Raw genomic sequence first — 19,844 nt, 5'->3', positions numbered from 1 at the left:
GTTAAAAAATATTTGAGTCATTGATTTTGAACCATACTCAAACTGACGTTTGTAGACCTATTAACCTTATAAATCCTGTCAAAACTTTAAAGATAATGAAACTAATGAAAACTTTGACATTCACCTATGTTAAAAAAGTTGAGTGGAGAGTGTGATATGACTTTCTCATGTACTCTGGTGCCTCACATTTGACCATGTCCCCTGGAGGGGGAGACCTGGTGGCACTCAGAGGAAGGACAGCAAGTACCCAAGAAGAGACTTGATACCCTATGAGAATATACAGGGGGACGTAATCCCCCTCAGGAACAGTCATAGGGGAGGGGAATAATGGGAAAATGGGGGGGGGGAATGGGAGGATACAAGGGATGGGATAAACATTGAGATGTAACAAGAATAAATTAATAAAAAAAAATAAATTAATTAAAAAAAATAAAAATAAAGGTTTATATGGTGGAGGATCTTTTGGGTATATTCCCAGGAGTGGAATAGCTGGGACTGTAGGGAATACTATTCTAATTTTTCTGAGAAAGCACCAGATTGATTTCCAAAGTGTCTGTGCAAGTTTGCAATTCCAGCAGCAACATGGTGGCAGGAGGACAGTAGAACAGCGGACTGCCTCTGACCAGAACTCTGGTGCCCAAGATTTGATCACTGCCCTCTGGTGGAGAGGCCCTGTGGAAACACTGAGGAAGGCATTGCAGGCTATCCAGATAAGACCTGATAAACTGTGGTCAGTGGGGGAAGAGGACACCACCTATCAGAGGTCTAGGGGAGGGGATTAGAGCAGAAAAGGGAGAGAGGGTAGGAACAGGAAATAAGAGCAAGGAGATCACATTTGGGATGTAATGTGAAAATAAAATAAAATAAAATAAGGGTTCATGATATAGTTTGTTACTATTAGAGAGAAGCAAAGTGACACCCTAAGCAATATTGATAATATTTGGCAAGGAGAAGCTATTTTGTAATTTACTCATGTGGCAGACCAGATCCCAGAGAATAATTAAAGAATTCAACATATAATCATAGACTTTTGTATCGTTTTGTTATGTGATCAAACATTTAGAGAACATTCTCTGCCTCTCTAAAAAACAAAGAGGATCAGCTGCGGACTATATAAACACATAATCTATAATTTAAGAATATTTTTAAAAGATGCCGGGACATGGGACATTTAATTTTTTTCCTTATTGGTTTTTTGAGACAGGGTCTTTTTATGTACGTCTGGTTCTTTTGGAACTCAGTATGTACACAGGATGCCCTTGAACTCATAGGTCTGTACGTCTCTGCCTATGCAGTGCTCTGATGAAAGCTATGTGCAAAACTCATTATTCTTTTATTAACATACTTTACATAAACTTACAAGGCTGCTCTGAAAATCTGATCGATTTTATTGTAGTTTGTTATACTAATAATTCATATAAGCATTACTTTTATTTATGTATTACCCATGTTTCCAAGTTACAATTATTGGTTTCGATCATCTGGGTCTCACTATAAAAGGAATTTAAAGTTGTATGTATGCCGCATAGAGTTTCAAGGTTTGCCTTCCAGTCGGATTATTGTGTTACAGTGGTTTGCTGGTTCTGCTCAGTGGTAGAGCATATGCCAATGACTTCCTGTGGCTAATGTCTTGATTTAGGTCATTGACCAAAAGTAAGAGATAAGGGATTAAAAATTGCATGTCATGTAATTTGCAAAGCAACAGAAATTTTCTAAATTTTATTCTTGATTTTAATTCATTATTAGCCTTTGTAGGGTCACTGTTAGCAATATAATATTATACATATTAACAATTTTACTGATCAAATCATTGTTATTATCATTTCCATCCTTCCACTGCTAACTCATCTTTTCAGTTCTGGAGTTCAATATAGTGACTATGAGGGACTAGGGAGACAGGAGAGTGCTTGAGATAGCTGAGGTAATGGGCTTACTTTACATGGGAAATTCTCTTGTTGTTTTGACTTTATTTTCTGGTTTTCTGAATGGATGTTTAGTTCTTTGGAGGGTCTGAGTGCTTCTCACTCTTCCTTAATCTGTCTGGCCTAGGGTTTGTGGTCCCTTTTTTCCATTATCAGTCCCTGGCCTCCCTTTATTAAGTTCTTATCAGTTAGTGCTTTTGCTCTTTCTAGCTCTCCTATTAGGGTCCCTGGAAGATACACAAAGTAGGGTACTGGGGAGCCATGTTTTTCCATGGTGAATTGACAATTGCCTTAAATTTGCTGGAGCTCAGAAGCACATTCATCTGCCATCTGCCTCAAACATTCTTATGTTTATGTTCAAGCATTGCTACAAGGCTCCAATTGAACTATAGATATTCTCCCAAATGGTTATATATAACATATTGGTCAATAGAATTGAACCATTAGTGAAATTACCATAGTAGTCAACCAGCAATTATGGAAAGAGATGAGTCATTTTAATAATACATACTGGAAACTAAGAATGCATTCAATGTAAAGAATGAACAGATTTAGATAGAAGAAAATGTGATTATTTATAACTCCTCAGATATATTGAAATAACTAAAAAGAAGCAACTAGGCAATGCCTCAGAAAAAAAAATGCTTAGAGGTAATTTCTTCCTAGATATAGAAATTATTACCAGCCCCCTTCTAATTTTCTGACACTTACTAAGATATGTTGGCCATAAATATTTCCATGCAAATTTTATCATCTGGAGGGATAATTTAAATTTTAATGTGTCTTAAAGAAATAAAATTATGTCACCTTTCCCTTCCCTTTCCTCCCTTCAGTACTACCCATGTATCCTACCTACAACCTCTCCCCACATCCGTCTATTGTCATGTTATAGCCACTTTTTTAAATTGTTGTTACGTGCATGTATTTGTGTGTTCATGTGAATACACACACACACACACACACACACACACACACACACACACACACACACGTAAACCGATAACATGACCATTGTATTGTTAAGGGGACAGTTTTTATTGTAGATATGAGAGAGAAGAGCCAGAAGTAGAAGAGAGAGTAGAATGAATATAGCCAGAAGACTGGACCTGGCCATAAAAGAAGCAGGAGCATAACAGAGAGACTGGGAGTGAGGGGTGTACAAAGGAGAGGGAAGACCCCATGAGCTGCATTGAATTTAGGGAGGAATGGTGGTGAGGAAAGCACATGTGTTGGTATGTTTTGCTCTATTTGTTAGTGATAAATGAAAGGAGTCCTTCATGTAGAGAGAAACTAGAATCACAAATTTTTAAAGAATGCTGGCTTTTTTTTTTCCAATTACCAAAAATCCTCTTATAATCAAGATTGGCTCTATTTCTGGATATTTGAACTGCCTTTTAGAATTTTGGGAAATGGAGTTTCCTTGGACCAGATATCATCTATCTATATCCAATCTGCTGAGTTAATTTTTTCTTTTCTTTTTTTTTTTTTTTATTAATTTATTCTTGTTACATCTCAATGTTTATCCCATCCCTTGTATCCTCCCATTCCTCCCCCCCCCCCATTTTCCCATTATTCCCCTCCCCTATGACTGTTCCTGAGGGGGATCACCTCCCCCTATATATTCTCATAGGGTATCAAGTCTCTTCTTGGCTACCTGCTGTCCTTCCTCTGAGTGCCACCAGGTTTCCCCCTCCAGGGGACATGGTCAAATGTGAGGCACCAGAGTACGTGAGAAAGTCATATCACACTCCTCACTCAACTTTGAAGAATATTCTGACCATTGGCTAGATCTGGGAAGGGGTTTAAAGTTTACCTCCTGTATTGTCCTTGGCTGGTGCCTTAGTTTGGGCACACAACAAGAAAATTTGCTCAACCATGTTCATAGCAGCCTTATTCATAATAGCCAGAACATGGAAACAGCCTAAGTGTCCCTCAATAGAAGAGTGAATAAAGAAACTGTGGTACATATACACTATGGAATACTACTTAGCTATTAAAAACAAGGAATTCCCGAAATTTGTGGATAAATGGATTGAGCTAGAAATGATCATAATGAGTGAGTTAACCCAGAAGCAGAAAGAGTTAATTTTTTAATATGTATACTGTTCCAAGGCTGATATATGTACATGGGTATGTATATACATATATATTTATGTATATATACAGGATGTAGTCCAGCTGGTCCAATACAATGGCTGTCTACCAACAGATAGTGCAAGAATCAGTCCATGAGATTAAATGTCTCAGTATATGGTGGAAGAAGTAAGCTCTAATGCCAGCAAAGAAATGGAGTTGCTAGCCAGAGTGAAGGTGGGTCTTCCCTTTCAAATGAGTCAATCAAGAAAAATCACTCTCAGGTGTACCCACTTATTTAGGTTTTGACTAATTCCAGATGTCGTCAAGTTGGTAACCAAGAATAGCCATTTCATATGTTCACATGGCAGTTGATATTACTACTGTTGCAGTCTTCTTTGAGAAGGACCCATTTACAGGAATGGGAGTTTTACCACAGACTTCTCAGTACTCTAGCCCTAAAATTCTTTCAATTCCTCTTCAGAGACGTTTCCTGACCCATAGATGCAGAAACTGGTATATAGATGTGTCTATTGGAGTGGAGCTCCCCACAATCTATTGATCTCTGCTTTTTGTCCAGTTTTGAATAAATGTTAAAACACAGTAAATTTTCAACAATGTGCGCATCTCAGAAAAAAATGGTGTCTTAGATCTACTACAGTATAAAAATGTAATAAAATTTCTCTGATAAAACTTGCAGCATTATGTCTACTAAGTATTTGAGATGAATGATCAGACTGCTAAGAGATGTATCTATCCTTCCATCCAAAGAAGGCTACCAATGATTGACAATAAGCAGAGGAAAAAATATTGTAGAAGTCTCTGCCAAGTTTTTTAGATTTTACAAAATTTTAATGTATTTATGACTTTATAGACAAATTTATCTTTCAGAGATGTGTGTTAATGAACTAATTGCTCTGTATTTGCAAGGTCTTCTAAGAAATAAACATTCAGTTTAGGATGTAAGAGTAATTTGCTGCATCTCCCTGAGGGATATTCTCTATATAATACTTTTTTATGTAGGTCATTTTCAATAATAGAGTAATGGCATTTTCAGAAGTTCCCTTAGGACACTTTTTCAAAATATAATATTTTATTTTCACATTTTTATGTACAGCTGAGCTTAAGCAATAAAGGTCACAGCAACATTCTATAGGTGCTTTTACATGAAGCATTAATTTATTTTAAAATCTCAATTTTCCTTGAAGCTTGAAAAAAGTAATTGTGGCTTTTATTCTTGTAAAATAATGTATTTATGGGGTATAAAGTTGTTTTGCTAATCAACTTTTCTTAAAAAATAGTTCCTTAACTTGAACAATTTCATACATACCTGTACAAAACTCTAAGTTCTGTGGTGACATGCATCTCTTTACAGCTTGGCCTTGAAGTAATTGCTAATAATTACTTTAGTATCTTCAGGCTTTAAAGGATGTTTTTCTTGCATATTGTGTGACTCTTGATTTCTGCAGCCATTTAAAGAGTTCTGTTGTTAAAGGAATAATAAACTGTCTGGCACGATTAAGTAGAAACTTGGGATAGACGAAGCAGTGTAATTACATTTTATTTGAGGGCAGTCAAAATCGCTTCAGTTCCAAAGTTAGATGCAATACAACAGTTTTTCAATGTGCCTATTTTGTCTTAGTTATGTTACTTTAGCGTGCCCTCCTATCTCTTTAAACCATTATGATCTGGACCACCTTAGCCAAGAAAAGGTTTGTGGCTTTCACCAGATTGTCATGGGAGGCAAGATGGGAGACATCCCACCCAAATACTGTGCTAAGGTGAATGATATGATTCTAAATTGTCCGTTTTCTCAATAAGGCTCTCATGAGTCTTCTGAATGCATTAATAAGTTACCGTTGTCAAGGGGCACTTTGAGAATGCAATTAAATGTCTCCTGAAGGAAGCTCTCTTGGATAACTCAGTACAGCACTAGTAGTCCTTCCATGCTGGACACAGAAAATACCAGGAATGAGGCACATTACAGAAATACAGAATGCATAGAGATGGTGAAAGAAATAATTCAAGATGAGATTTCAGGAAGAAACCTGCCTGAAGACTTTATGGCTTGATCCTGGAGAAATTATTTCCAGATTATTGGTTATTGAAGAGAAAATGTTTGTTGTTCTAAGACAATAAACTTGTGGTAATATGTTATCACCCAAAGTACATCTATAGCCTCTGGTAAGACATTACAGAACAAAATATGTAAAACCTAGAAGACATAAATAACTCCTGTTAAGAAATAGTAATTTGGGGCTATTGAAATTGTGAGGGGTTGGGTAGAGAAAACGAGTGGTCAGGCAACTCGTTGTATGAGTTGAGTAAAAGCTATGTACTGTATATGTGGTCTATATTGCTCAGGAACAACTTTCAACAGTGTAACAGGTATAGAAACATAAAACTGACTCCTACTGTCCATTCATTATTACCACAGCTGTTCAAATAAGTCTCGTGGCCATAATAAAGATTCTGCTTGGCTGCCTTCTAGTCTGGACTATAATGAACTTCCAACCCATTCAGTTTGTTGTTTCATACATTCCTTTAAAAAGTATAAAGGGGAGAACAAAAGCCTGAATAAAAATAATCCTGTCAGGTCTTAGAAACTGAACTCAGGACCCCAGAGTGGTGGCACACACTTGTAATTCTAGCACTTGGGGAGGCAGAGGCTAGCAGATCTCTGTGAGTTCGAGCCCAGCCTGGTCTACATAGGTAATATAGGACAGCCAAGGCTACACAGAGATAGGCTGTCGCAGGGGAAAAAGAAAAATAAGAAAAAAGAAACTGCTCAAAATGTTCCATTTAGTATCTTATATTAAACCTCAGGTTGAGGCTTCCCTTAACCTCTATTTTTAGCAAAAAGATAATAGATTAGTAAATTTATTATAATTCTTTGCTCTGTGGTTTGACATAATCACCAATTGTGCATTTTAAGGAAATATTGTACATAGACAACATTTAGATTACTGCCTAACAGGTGTCAAAGATAACTGCATTACTAATTATGTAGTTCTTCTGAAACATCAGTCGTGTGATTAATATTTCTTTCAGAATGATGAATCAAAGCTGAGTGTAGTTGGTTTTGTCAGGCTGAGTGCTGCAAGACAGTGTCCAAACTGTGATATCCTGGGCTATAGAATGTTTAAATGAAGAAGCAAACAAATGAATAAAGAAAGAAGGGATGGATAAATAAATAAACTACATGCATAATAAGTGATCATGAAAAATGGAAACATTTACTTTTAAATTTTGAAATGATATCCTGTGCTCTAGTGATACAGGCAAGTGGAAGATGGGTCTTCTGTAAGGCCAAAGAAGAAAATAAAGGACTGTGTATGTATACTGGGAATCATCAGCATGTAAGGTCATATTGTAATGAGTTTACCCAAGCCAATTACATACAACTACTGCGAAACATTCCAACGAGCTAGGGTTCTGGAGAAGCTTGTGCAGTAGGGAAAGGAAACTGAAGCATTGACATTAGAGGCTGACTGTAACATAGAGTGGAATTTGGAATGAGGAAGATTCTATTTCCCACATCACATCCACGAGTCACCATTGCTCTGTGGAAACAAGCAATATTATGAGTTTAAAGGAGCTCCAATGAGTTCAGAGACATGATGAAGTCTGAGCAATTGAACTTTAATTGATAACAGATAGAATATAGAAAAAAAAACCCACATGTCTTTGCATCTCAACATGAGGTTCCTGAGCATCAGCGCAGCAAAATTTTCTGAGGAATTTGCATAAATGGGTGGATTCAGGACACATGCCACACTTCCTGTCTCATAATCTGCATTTTAAAGGTTTCCTCAAGTGATTCATGAGTGTATTAACATTTGAGAAGCAGTTAGAAAATGACATTTCAATTAAAAGTGGTGGTAAAACAATCCAAGTGTAAACACACACAGATACATGTACAATGATAAATTGCATGGAGCACACTGGAGGTTTTTGGGGGAGGTTGTTTTATTTTATTTGTTTTGTTTTGTTTGCTTTGGCCTTCAAATTACTGATCTTCAGACATCATTTAAAGTTTGTAAATTATACCATATCTTGAGATATTTGGTTGTGTGTCTGTGTTGGGGTGTGTGCTCTTGTTTTTTTAGATGATTGCCTGAATGTGCATGCTATAACGTGTGGATATCAGATATCAAACTCAGATGTAGGGCTATGTCTTCTACCTTGTTTGATATAAGATCTATTATTGGTCATACTGCATACACGGTCCATATTAGATTGCATACATGTTCTTGGGTATTCTTCTGTCTCCCATGCCCCCATAAGGATGCTAGAATTACATATGATCACACTATGTATCTGGCTCCTACATGGGTTCTTTGATTCAAATTCAAGTCCTGAAGCTGCACAGCAAGTGTTTTCCTAACTGAGCTATCTTCTCAGCTTCAGGGATCTTTGATTATTTAATGAGGTGTGCTCCCTAACTTGTCTGAGGGTTACAGTCATATGGGACCACTTACTATCTAAGACTGTGAGAAGAAAAATGCTTAACCTCAGACGTGAGTACCAAATGAAAACTGTGGAGACATACCACAGTTAAAAATCTTTTATTGAATGTGAAGTTCGCCCATCTCGATTATTACTAATATATGTGGAATGCAGAGCACAGTGGACACTGTGTAAAGTAAAATTACTACCCAACATTTTTTCTAACTGCTTGGATTCAGACAAGCAACTGCCACATTTTTAAGAAATTAAAATTATATATTCTAATTTTTCAGTTTGATTTTCCTGGATATTAATGTTATGAACTGGTTTCCAGGAGAAAATAAAGCAAAAACTCAAACCAAAATAACAATAACAAACAGCACGCGCTTTAAAGATTTCACAAGGCTGAGCTGGAGAGATGGTTCAATCATTAAAGGCTAGGCTCACAATCCAAAGTATAAGATTCCACAAGGCAGCTGGACCATTTAAATTCAGTGATTTTTAGAGAGATGTAATACTACAGATTCAGACATCTTGTTTTATAACTGTAAAAGCTCATGAAACTGTTACCGTGTTGTGGTGTCTGAATCCATCTATCAAGCCTAAGCTTTAAAACACACTGCCTGCTATTTGCCGTAACAGGAAAGTTTTGCTTTTATGTGGGCACTCAGTCTTTTACAGGTGACTTCCTTGTCTCATAATTAAGATTTTCTCTTTAAAACTTGATTCAGTCTAAATAACATATAGTTATACTTTCTGTGAACAAAATCACTTCACAGGAAATAGAGAGTAAAGCTGTGATCAGTACATGAATGATTTATTTATAATGAAAGTCATCAAACTCCATTAAAAACTAGAGTAAACTCCAGAATAAAGTAAATGTGATCTGCAATAATGTAAACAAGGTGTTCCAAATCAAATATGGTCAAAATTTGAATGTTAGTTTACATAATCAATGAAGGTCTGTTTTATTAAACTGGTGTCTTTGAATTGATTACAACATAAAATTGTATTGAGAAATAAATAGAAATGCATAAAATTACCTGAGACAATTTTCTTTTGAAAATTTACATGCCGTAAATGAGAAAAGGTCTATTGCTATTTATACAATGCAGAAAAAGGCAGAAGATGTATAAGCAAGTGCTCTCCATTTAATATAAGCTTTATAGTCTGCCACATATCAATATTTCTCTGGAAAAGAGCATGACTTCAGGTGGCCCTAGGTTATTGTATTTAGATTGTCTTCTTCTGCAACTGTTGGCTTTCCGTCTGTGATTAAGAAGAGAAACAACGCTGTATGAAGAATGTGTAAAGTATCAGCTGTACTGTTACATGTAGAAATAAGTGTCTTCGCTGGAAATATAATTTCACATTCCAAAACATAGATAATGCAACCCAAAGGATAAAATAATCTAACAGAATAATAGAAACATAATGTTTGTTTGCAGCATAGTGTTCTTTATTTATAATATAAGAATAATCCTGAAATACTTGGCCATCAGGTTCTATGGCTAACAAACACAGTGACATTAAGAAGTAATAAATATGAAGAGCTCATGCATCAAAATCCAGACTTTTCATCTTAATCCATAGATAAGTGCTATGGGCTATGAAATCTGGAATGACTTTCTCCAAATCCACTCTGATTCGTTGTTCTGTTAGAACTCATTTGAATTTCTGATGACCACGGGGCTCTAAGTTTAAGGATTTATTCTGAGTTTAGATATTTTGTACTACAAGCATTTGAACCTAACATTAATTAAATTAAAGTGTTAGTGGAAGACTGAGTAAATGGTGACTTTTTTTCTCAAAAATAAAGATATTTTTGGTCAGTGTCCAGAATTCACATCCCTTCCCAACCTTGGGTGTACTCAAGTCCCTGAATGAATTGAGTGGCTTTGCAGTTATGCGCTGTGCATCCTCCCACTTACTTTAGACAATCCTTAGACTGATGTGTTAGCCTCTTGCCAGTCTGGCAAGTATCTGAGAATGGCTTCAAACTTAACCAGCTCTTAGTTTATGCTTTGCTTGGCCACATTCCTCTGAGCTGATGTCAGAATAGGATGTCCTGGTAACAGAGTATGGTGGAGAAGGCTATTCATATCTTGCTTTCAAGTAGAACTGATTCAGAGAAAACTAGCTGATGTTATGTCCTCCACACAATTACACACAGAATGCTCTAATATTCCTGCGCCAATCCATTACTTTAACGCTTATACCACATCCCAATAATAATAGGCTGGTAACCAGACCTTTAACATATGAACGTTTGAAAAGGATTCCAGAAGCCAACTGTTATATTTGTGGTGACTTGTAACCTTTAGACAGTGCCATATAATATCTTGTAAAAAATTCACACTTGAAAACCACACAATGAAGTTACAAAAAAGAAGAAAAAAAAAAAAAAAAAAAAAAAAAAAAAAAAAAAAAAAGAAAAGGAAAGAAGAAAGAAAGAGAGAAATAAAAAAAAATTTGTGTTGGGTTGCATTCATCTCTGTCTTAAGTCACATGTGACCCACACACCACAAGATGGATATTTCTTCTGGAAGGACAACAAGAAAAGTGATGGAAGATATTTATAACAGACATATATTTAAAAATGTCTTTAAGTACACATGAAAGGTATGTGTTAATGTGTGTGCACATAAGGTGCATGTAGAAGCCAGAGTCACTCTTGAGAGAAGTTGCATAAGGACTGTCCACTCGTTCTGAAACAGTTTATATGTGTTGTGTATCTTGTCCTTTAGGCCAGGCTGGTTGGCCTTCCAGCTCCCCAAACATTCTGTTTCTGCCCGTACCGCCCCCCCCCATTGGGGTTGCATGCATAGACCATTGCATCCAGTGCTGGAGATGGAATTCAGGCACTCATACAGCCAAATGTAAACAACTGACCTTTCTTTCCAGCCACAAAAGCTAAACAATTTCAAAGAATATGTTTCTCTACCATTGCGAATATCTTCTCTTTACCACCTTGGCTATGGTGGAAAACTTACTCAAATTTTCTACATTCTACATACTCTGGTGCCTCACATTTGACCATGTCCCTTGGAGGGGGAGACCTGGTGGCACTCAGAGGAGGGACATCAGGTTACCAAGAAGAGACTTGATACCCTATGACCATATACAGGCGGAGGTAATCCTCCTCAGGAACAGTCATAGGGGAGGGGAATAAGGGGAAAATGGGAGAGAGGGAAGAATGGGAGGATACAAGGGATGGGATAACCATTGAGATGTAACAAGAATAAATTAATAAAAAAAAAGAGAAAAAATTTTCTACATTCATCCCATGGTTTAACCTGTTCAGCTGACCGCTGTGTTATAAGATTTCACATAAAATCGGAGTTGCTGTGACACCAAAGCATAGACATCTGTAGTACTTTTTTTGGATCAGAGCAGAGTAGTAACCCATAACATTTAGCCCCATGTGACATTCTATACAAGTACTGTTTTTCCATATAGGAAAATAGTATGAAACAGAAAGAAATATAATGGGAGTTTGCCCAAGGGTCAATATTCCTTTCAGTGTCTGACACCAGCTCTTCTTTTGATAATTATTTGTTTTGACCATGTTTAGATTTGTAAATAAATTAGCCTTGCTGATTTTCACAGTAACTAAAAAAAAAAAAAAAAAAAAAAAAATACAAAGACTAAAGAATATATAATAGTGGATATAACACATCTTTCAAGAATTTACACTTCTGGGCTGGAGAGATGGCTCAGAGGTTAAGAGCACTGGCTGCTCTTCCAAAGGTCATGAGTTCAATTCCCAGCAACCACATGGTGGCTCACAACCATCTATAACAAGATCTATATCCATAATAAATAAATAAATATTAAAAAAAAAAGAATTTACACTTCTGACATTTCTTTCAGCTTGCCCTAGACATGCACAAACTATAACAATAATATTCAAGTTACTCTATATAATGATACATCATTTTCTCTTCTACATAGATTACAAAAAAAAAAAAAAAAAAAAAAAGACATAAAAAGAAAGAACCTGAAGGTAGAAATAACCTAGTAAAACTAATAAGTTTTGTTGTAGTGTTCTTATACAAACACTAAAATGAACTTAAAATAAGTGGCTCAGCATATTTATTTCCCTGAAATTTTATTATAAGAAGGATGATTAAGGGAAGAAACCAGTACAAAAAGTTTACATTTTCTTCAGTGGGCTAATAGCAGTAAACCCAAAGCAAAATTGCTAATTACAGGTCTGTGAATGGCCAGGGGCCCACACAAGAAGACAAAAGCTAAACAGGAAAAGGCTGGGGGATCAGGTCAGGAATTTAAGATTAGCCTGGGCTTCTTAGTTGGTGTGGTAGTGTGCCCTTTTAAACTTTGCATTTAGGAGGCTGAAGAAGAACACCTTAAAATTTGAGGCCATCTTTGTCTGTGTTCTAAGGGCCAGGCCAGCAAAAACTTCATAATGGAACTCTATCTCCAAAAGGGAAACAACAAAAAATCTTTATAAAAGAAAAACAGCTTAAAACCTAATCTTATGTAAATCTTAGGTAAATGGCTATAGCAAGTTGAAATCAGTGGGTGTAGCTCTCACTTTAAGGTGCTTACTGATGCTCTGGCATGCCCACTGATACTAACCAAAACAACCGGGCAAACCACAAGTTAAAATATAATGTATCATTTTACATACTATGTTTATTAATGCCTTTGGAATTTCATACCTCCATGCAATGTATTTAGACCAGATTCATCCCTGCTGCCAACCTGTCTCATCCCAGGTGGCTGTGGTACTTATTCACAAACTTCTTTACATAACCCATGAGTTCAGCTTCTGTTACCAGTGTCTTCATGGATGCAATGCCATTCAAGGGAGCATGAGCAGACTACCTCTGGCCCCACTTTGAAGCCATTGAATTTCCTCTTCCTGAATGGCTTAATCTTTCTACTTCTCTGTAACATTCTCCCAGTAAGAGATCACTTCATGTTATGCTTACATGTGCTTATATGTGGGAAATTACTCAAATTATTCTATTCAGAAAGAACCATTAATGCTTAGCCAAAGTCATCTAACTATCCCCAAACATTAGTGCTAGAGCTTAGGTCCTTGGTACCCTGTTTCTACATTAACTCTTTATGTGTCTCTCTCTAGATTTCTCTTTATAGAAACTGTTAAAAAACAATCTGCCTATCATCTATCTAAATGTCTCTTTGTCTGACCTAATAGATCTTTAAGTAAAAGTTACTTAAGAAAATACAAAAGGTCTACAAGTGTATTTATAACATTTATTTGTTTCTTTATGTTCATTTATAACCATGTATCATGCCTGATAAAATTCTTGAATAACAATTTATATTATTTAATGGTAAGAAACTGTTTTGAAAGCTACAGATTGCATAATATACCAAAATTTGGGTCTGAATGTCTTAAAAAAATCAATTAACCTTAAGAATATCTTTAAGGATCTTAAGAACATTATATAATGAGACTAAAAGCCAGCCTGGTGCTCTATGAAGAGCTAAGCATCCCTAAATTCAGTGACTGTTCTCCTATCTTTCACAGTACCATTCTTTCCTACCCTATCATCCCACGACTTTAACACCAATTATGTCCAAGGTAGATGGATATGATGTAAGGGTAGTGTTATATTCACTTTATTTTTCTGTTTTTGTTTTTGTTGTTTTACAACACAGGGTTTCTCTGCATAGCCTTGGCTGTCCTGGGCCTACTTTGTAGACCCCCTTGCCTCTGCCTCCCTAAATGCTGGGATTAAAGAAATGTACCATTACACTTAGCTGATATTCACTTTGTTAACTGTTCTAAAGCAGGTACTTCTCACAATGCCCTGTGTAGTTAGTGTTCAGCAGAATTTTACAGAATAATAAACATTGATTCTAAGAGAAAACCAGAACAGTACAAAACACTGTACTCCATGAAAGTGAATCAATGAGTCAAACTTGTGTTTCACATATAATTATAGACATAGCACATTGAATGAGGCAAATCTAAAAATAAACTTGTATGTTTTCCTTTTAGGGGTTCAATGAAAACTTAATTCTGTTGACATTTCTGAGGTAACTTCGAGAAAAGAAAAATGAATCCAATTAATGAAGCTGTAAAAGTAAAGGTTAAAGGTCTCTGTGCTGGCTCGGAGATAATGTTACATATCAAACTTGTTATTCACTACTTTGTCTCCATTGATCTCTAAAAGGAGGGAATACATTTAACAGAAGTTAAATAATTCATTTATTAGCTGTCACAGACTATTGCTAGGCAAAAGACTTTGCTGTTGGGGAGCTTTTGGTGGGAGGTTTGTGGAATCAGCATCTTTTATCCTAATTACTTAAGGTCTGCCTTTAAGCAGTGGATATCTTTAATAATTCTCAGAACATTTTCAACCTCATAAAATTTTAATTAACAATTAGCATTGTTCATAGATCATCACTATGAACTGCTGCTAATTGCTCAGTACTGCTCGGGAAGCTGAAGACTGATTCGCCACGTTTCTTTCCACCAGTGGATTTTTCATGGGTTGAAACAAACAAAAATTAAAACTCATCTATGTATGAATGCCCCCTCTCCAAGACTAAAATTACATTAACAAAACCTGAAAGAACATGGCCTGAAACTTTGCTACTCTCCAAAAATGAAGATGCATGGAGATTTCAAGATGCCTGTTATAGATGGACCAGTGAGGGCATGGAAGTTTGCTTGGGGAATGTGAAACAGAAATGACCCTTGAAGGAGCCAGTAATGAAATGAAAACAGGCCAGGCAAAAGGCAGCTGTAAGCTCACGATCCTATTGCAAGAGGCGGGCTTTGGTTTAAGTAAAAAATGTGCTAACTCTGTAGATGTCGAGTCACTAAGTACGCCACAGCAAATGTAAAAGTGAGAAATTAGTTTGAACTTTGAAAGTGTGACTGGGTTACAGACTGTCCCCCCCCCCCCCCTTTTAAAAAGGCTCATAGAGAAATTTAAATTAAATATCCAAGGAAGTAAGTAATCTTTGGAGATTTCAGAGAGAAATCGTTTAAAGATGTATGTTTAACCAGGAGAAAAGTGTTTGCTTTTGAAGAGATGAGAATACAGGTCATACAGGAACGAACTGGAAGGTTATTCTAAAGAGCAGATTTTTAAGTATAGAAATAAGTCTAAATGTGAACTTGTTTGAAATAGTGTTATCAGCCATGGGCTTCTACCTCCGCCTCCACCTTGTTCAGTGATGTGGCCTGTGAACTCTTGCCATAGTCCTTACGATCAGCTGCTTCTATTTCAGCAAGTAGTTTATTACATGCAAAAGAAAAAGCAGAGAAGGATCAAGGTAGTCCACAATGCTGTGCGTGTTAAAAATTTAATAGTGCCAAAATATATTTAGCAAATATTTACCTCCAGTTATTGTCTTCTTATTTTAATTGCTGTCTAGGCATAATGCAAACATGTCTTAGCCTTTATTCTTTTTTGATGAGTCCCTGTATTCTTCCTCTTGTTAAGTTTTTATTTTTATTTTTGAAGCCTTGCCTCCTGTAGCCCAGGCAAACTTAAACTCCTGAGTTTCTTGTTTCCATCTCTCAATGCCGTGGTTGCAGGAGTTAAGATCAGGCTAAGGTGACTCTTTACTTTTAAATGTTTCAGACCTAAGTATTCTTGCCTACCATTTAACCTCATTCCAAACAATTAATTGCAACTTTTCAAAGGATCATTTATCTCTTGACCATTTAACAAAATAAAAAACACTAGTTAAACACACACACACACACACACACACACACACACACACACACACACACACCTATAGATTTCCTTAACTATTAGGCAATTGTTTTTCATTATTGGATGAGATTCCTTTTCTCAACAATTAAGAATTCTCTTTTAAAATACAGGTTAAGATACATGCTTTATTTGGATTTCTGATAAAAAGTAAAAGTAGACATTAAGAGATGAAAATTTCTCCTTGAATTTTATTATTCATGTACTTCAATTAGCAATTTAGCCTTAGAGATTTTATTTGAATATTTGCCTTTGCTTATGTTTGTTTATTTTCTCTCTCCTACTTATTTGTATGTGTGGTCTGACTATGTTGCCAATGTTAGACCCAAGCGTAGCTGGGATTATACTAAAGTATTACCAAACTCAGTTTATTTTCAATTAAATGCATTATAAATGTAGAAACTAGATCAGGAAATAAAAGCCTAATATGGTCATCAGTTCCAGTGGTTTTATGTTTATATTTTCTTATGTTGTAGAGTGATTACAAATGATTAGATGTGGCTTTCTTATGGAAACAAATATTGAGATTTATTAAAAGTTTTTAAAATTTACATTTATAGAATTCATATAAACAAAATAGTAATCACAATGTAGAAGAAATGGTATCTATGTAACTATTTATAGCATTCTTCTTTAATAGCACTGTTTTTCAGATACTATATTGAATTTTGTTTCTGTGCATTGTATAATTTACATATTTTAATTTATAATATCTGTTTTTATACTTTCTTATAAATTTAAGTGTATCCCCATGAATTTTAAGATATGAATCTGTAATGATTCATATGCCATAGGATTAATCAAGATCAGTTATATCTGTTTACCCATATGTGTTTTTTTTGTCATCTGCATTTTTGAATATACAAATGAAGATGGAAAGAGTAAAAAAGAGATTTTTATTGATATCAGTGATTTTATTTGCTTTTGTGTTCATCTTAAAAATATGGAGACTAATATCTCTGAATGTCTTATTTCATGAAAAGATAATATCACAGCTCTATTTTTTCTCTGACAATATTTTGAAGGAGAATTTAACTGATTTCTTTCTTGCTTTCTCTGTCTCTTGTCCTCTACAGATGGACCTCTGGGTCCCCGTGGATTAGCTGAAGCTACAGAGATGTGCACACAAGAGTGTCTGGTTTTGGGTCACTCTGATAATTGCTGGATGCCTCCTGGCTTGGGTCCATACCAACACCCCAAATCTCCTCTTTCCACCTTTGCACCCCAGAAAGAATGGGTCAAGAAAGACAAGCTTGTGAATGGGCACACCTTGACAAGAGCTTGGAAAGAAGACACCAACAGGAATCAATTCAGTGATCGGAAGCAGTATGGCTCCACTGAAGGCCATTTCAACAATGGCAGCCACATGGCAGACATTCCTCTGGCAAATCTGAAGTCCTATAAGCAAGCAGGAGGCACGATTGAGAGTCCTAAGGAGCACCAACTTTAAGATGAAACTGTATTGGACCTAATACCTTTAATCTAAAAAGACGTTTAATAGATCTCTACAACTATGCCCCTTATACTAGGGATACTCATAACTTTGTGTTAGCACCATGGAGAATACAATGCTTTGCAAAAATAAGGGAGAAAATAGTTTTACTAGCCATGTGATGATGTTCTTTCCTAGAATTGATTAAACTCTCCGGCGATCTCTCCATTGTGCTATTTATTTTTATTATTGCATTTTATTTTGACCCTGGACTGCTGCTATGAAAAATAGAATATGCATTGGAGAGTAAGAAAGTTCCATGGATTAGAGTGACTGAAAAAACATATCCAGTTAGAAATCTGTGCTCTTTTTGTCTTTGATTTATGCTGGGACCTCTATACTTGACATTATACTTCAAACAAAACTTTAAAAGATAAGCATTAAACCTATTGTGCTGTTAACACCGTTAGTGGACACTTGTAAGTCAATCAGTGTTAAAGTATTTGTAAATAGAAGCAAGCTACTATTAACAACTTTTATGTACTTATAGCATTCACCTAAAAATGTTGTAGCATAATCCTGTGTTGATGGTTGCTTCTTTCCTTTTTTCAATTTCCCTCTTTCTTATTTTTGTTGTTTCTTTCAGTGAGGTGTTTCTGTGTTAGTAGTCTGTCTTGACACACATTATTAAAAGGATCTTAAACATTTGTATTGTAAAGAGATTCTGAAATTTTGCTTCTTATATGATAACTTATAATGTTAGAACTCTGTAAAAGTATAAAGATAAAATATATTAAAACTTCAAATGCCAATAATAGCAGATAAATACTTCTGCAAATTCTTGGAAATTCAGAACCTCATTTAAATTAAAAATGATTTAATTAGTACCATTAAGAAAGAGAGAGAGTGATGGGAAAGTGTTATCCATCAAATGTGATATAATATTCCATACTTGTTACTCTTACAAAACTAATGTATTAAAATCAGCATATATTGAAGAAAATCATTACTCAAAAATAGTTTCAATTGGGCAAATGTGTCTCCAACTTTGTTGAAATGACAGTTTGTGTTGATCTGCATATACAATACTGTTGTTGTAACACAAGTGTTATTAGACCATAGCCACAAAATATTTAATGTGTTGTGCCTTCATGATGTAACAGAACATTCTCCAGGTAGGGTAGTTGGGGAAAATAAAGGGATAAATCTCTAATTACTGCTGTTTAACTGTTTGTTATCATAGTTGGTCAATGCCTGGCAGGTACCAGCATTTTGTCACTTAGGTCAAGCCAAGAGAGTGACAGTTAATGTTAATAAGATCTCAGTTGCACGTGCAAACAAATCCAAATTTGAACATTCTTAGGAGGTTTTTTGTTAAGGCATGACAGATGATTTAAACAAATAAATAGCATGCAACAAAATGTCTTTATTGAAAGAAGTGAAAGTTATAATAATGCCACGGTTCACCATCAACTTGAAAGTAAAAAAAAAGAAAAAAAAAAAAAAGAAAAAAAAAGTTTTAAAAAAGTGCTAATCTGATAGTTAATTTGTTCTTACCAAAAATAAAGTTACTTTGTAAATAGCAGTTCACATTTTTCCACAGTATAATGGAAAATAATGGGTAGGGGTGCATTGCTTATTGAAGTACATTTTTGTCGGTTTGTGAGGGGTGTTTGATGACTTTGACAAAATAAATATCTAAACAATTATCCTTGTTACTGCTTTGCCAGTTCTACGTTATTTACAATTATTCAGCTCTTGCAATAAATGTTCTGAATTACTGATTGTGTTCTGTTTATTCTTGCTCAACATCCAAATCCATTATTTATCTACATTCTAATACATGTTAATAAAATTCAAGTTTCACCTATAAATCAAGGAGGGTTTATGCGGTTGTAATATCTATGCAGTGAAAACATGATTTCTAGTGAAAATTTTAGTTTTTCAACTGGCCTATGAAAAGATTTCCTTAGGAAGTTCATCATGGAAATTAGTTCATCTAACTCATAACGTGTACTCATAAAGTAAGTCAGAAACTGGACAAGCAACACAAATTTGACAGACCTTTATTTATTTGTGGTGTGTGTGTGTGTGTGTGTTTGTGTGTGTGTGTGTGTGTGTGTGTGTGTGAGTAGTTGCATGAAAGAAACCATGGCTTTTTTTCATGGCTTGCCATGAGAGGTCATTCTGACATGACCACCTTAACATTTGGAAAATAAACACAGCTTCGTCTCATTA

General features: G+C 35.5%; 1 protein-coding gene across 4 annotated transcripts in view; it reads left to right on the top strand.

Annotated features, from left to right (window-relative positions):
- Positions 1-19,388, top strand: part of Pcdh9 (protocadherin 9) — a 939,572-nt gene extending 920,184 nt beyond the window's left edge. For all 4 annotated transcript variants that reach the window (XM_051160898.1, XM_051160896.1, XM_051160900.1 and 1 more), the window contains one exon: positions 17,251-19,388. In XM_051160898.1, coding sequence (XP_051016855.1) covers positions 17,251-17,624 — 374 coding nt within the window. In that variant the 3' untranslated portion in view covers positions 17,625-19,388. The remainder of the gene's footprint in view (positions 1-17,250) is intronic.
- Positions 19,389-19,844: the final 456 nt, after the last annotated feature.

The sequence above is a fragment of the Acomys russatus genome, chromosome 18, assembly GCF_903995435.1.
Source record: "Acomys russatus chromosome 18, mAcoRus1.1, whole genome shotgun sequence".
In the NCBI taxonomy this organism is placed as follows: Eukaryota; Metazoa; Chordata; class Mammalia; order Rodentia; family Muridae; genus Acomys; species Acomys russatus.
The sequence above is the reverse complement of the archived record's forward strand: the minus strand, read 5'-3'. Positions and strand labels throughout refer to the sequence as shown.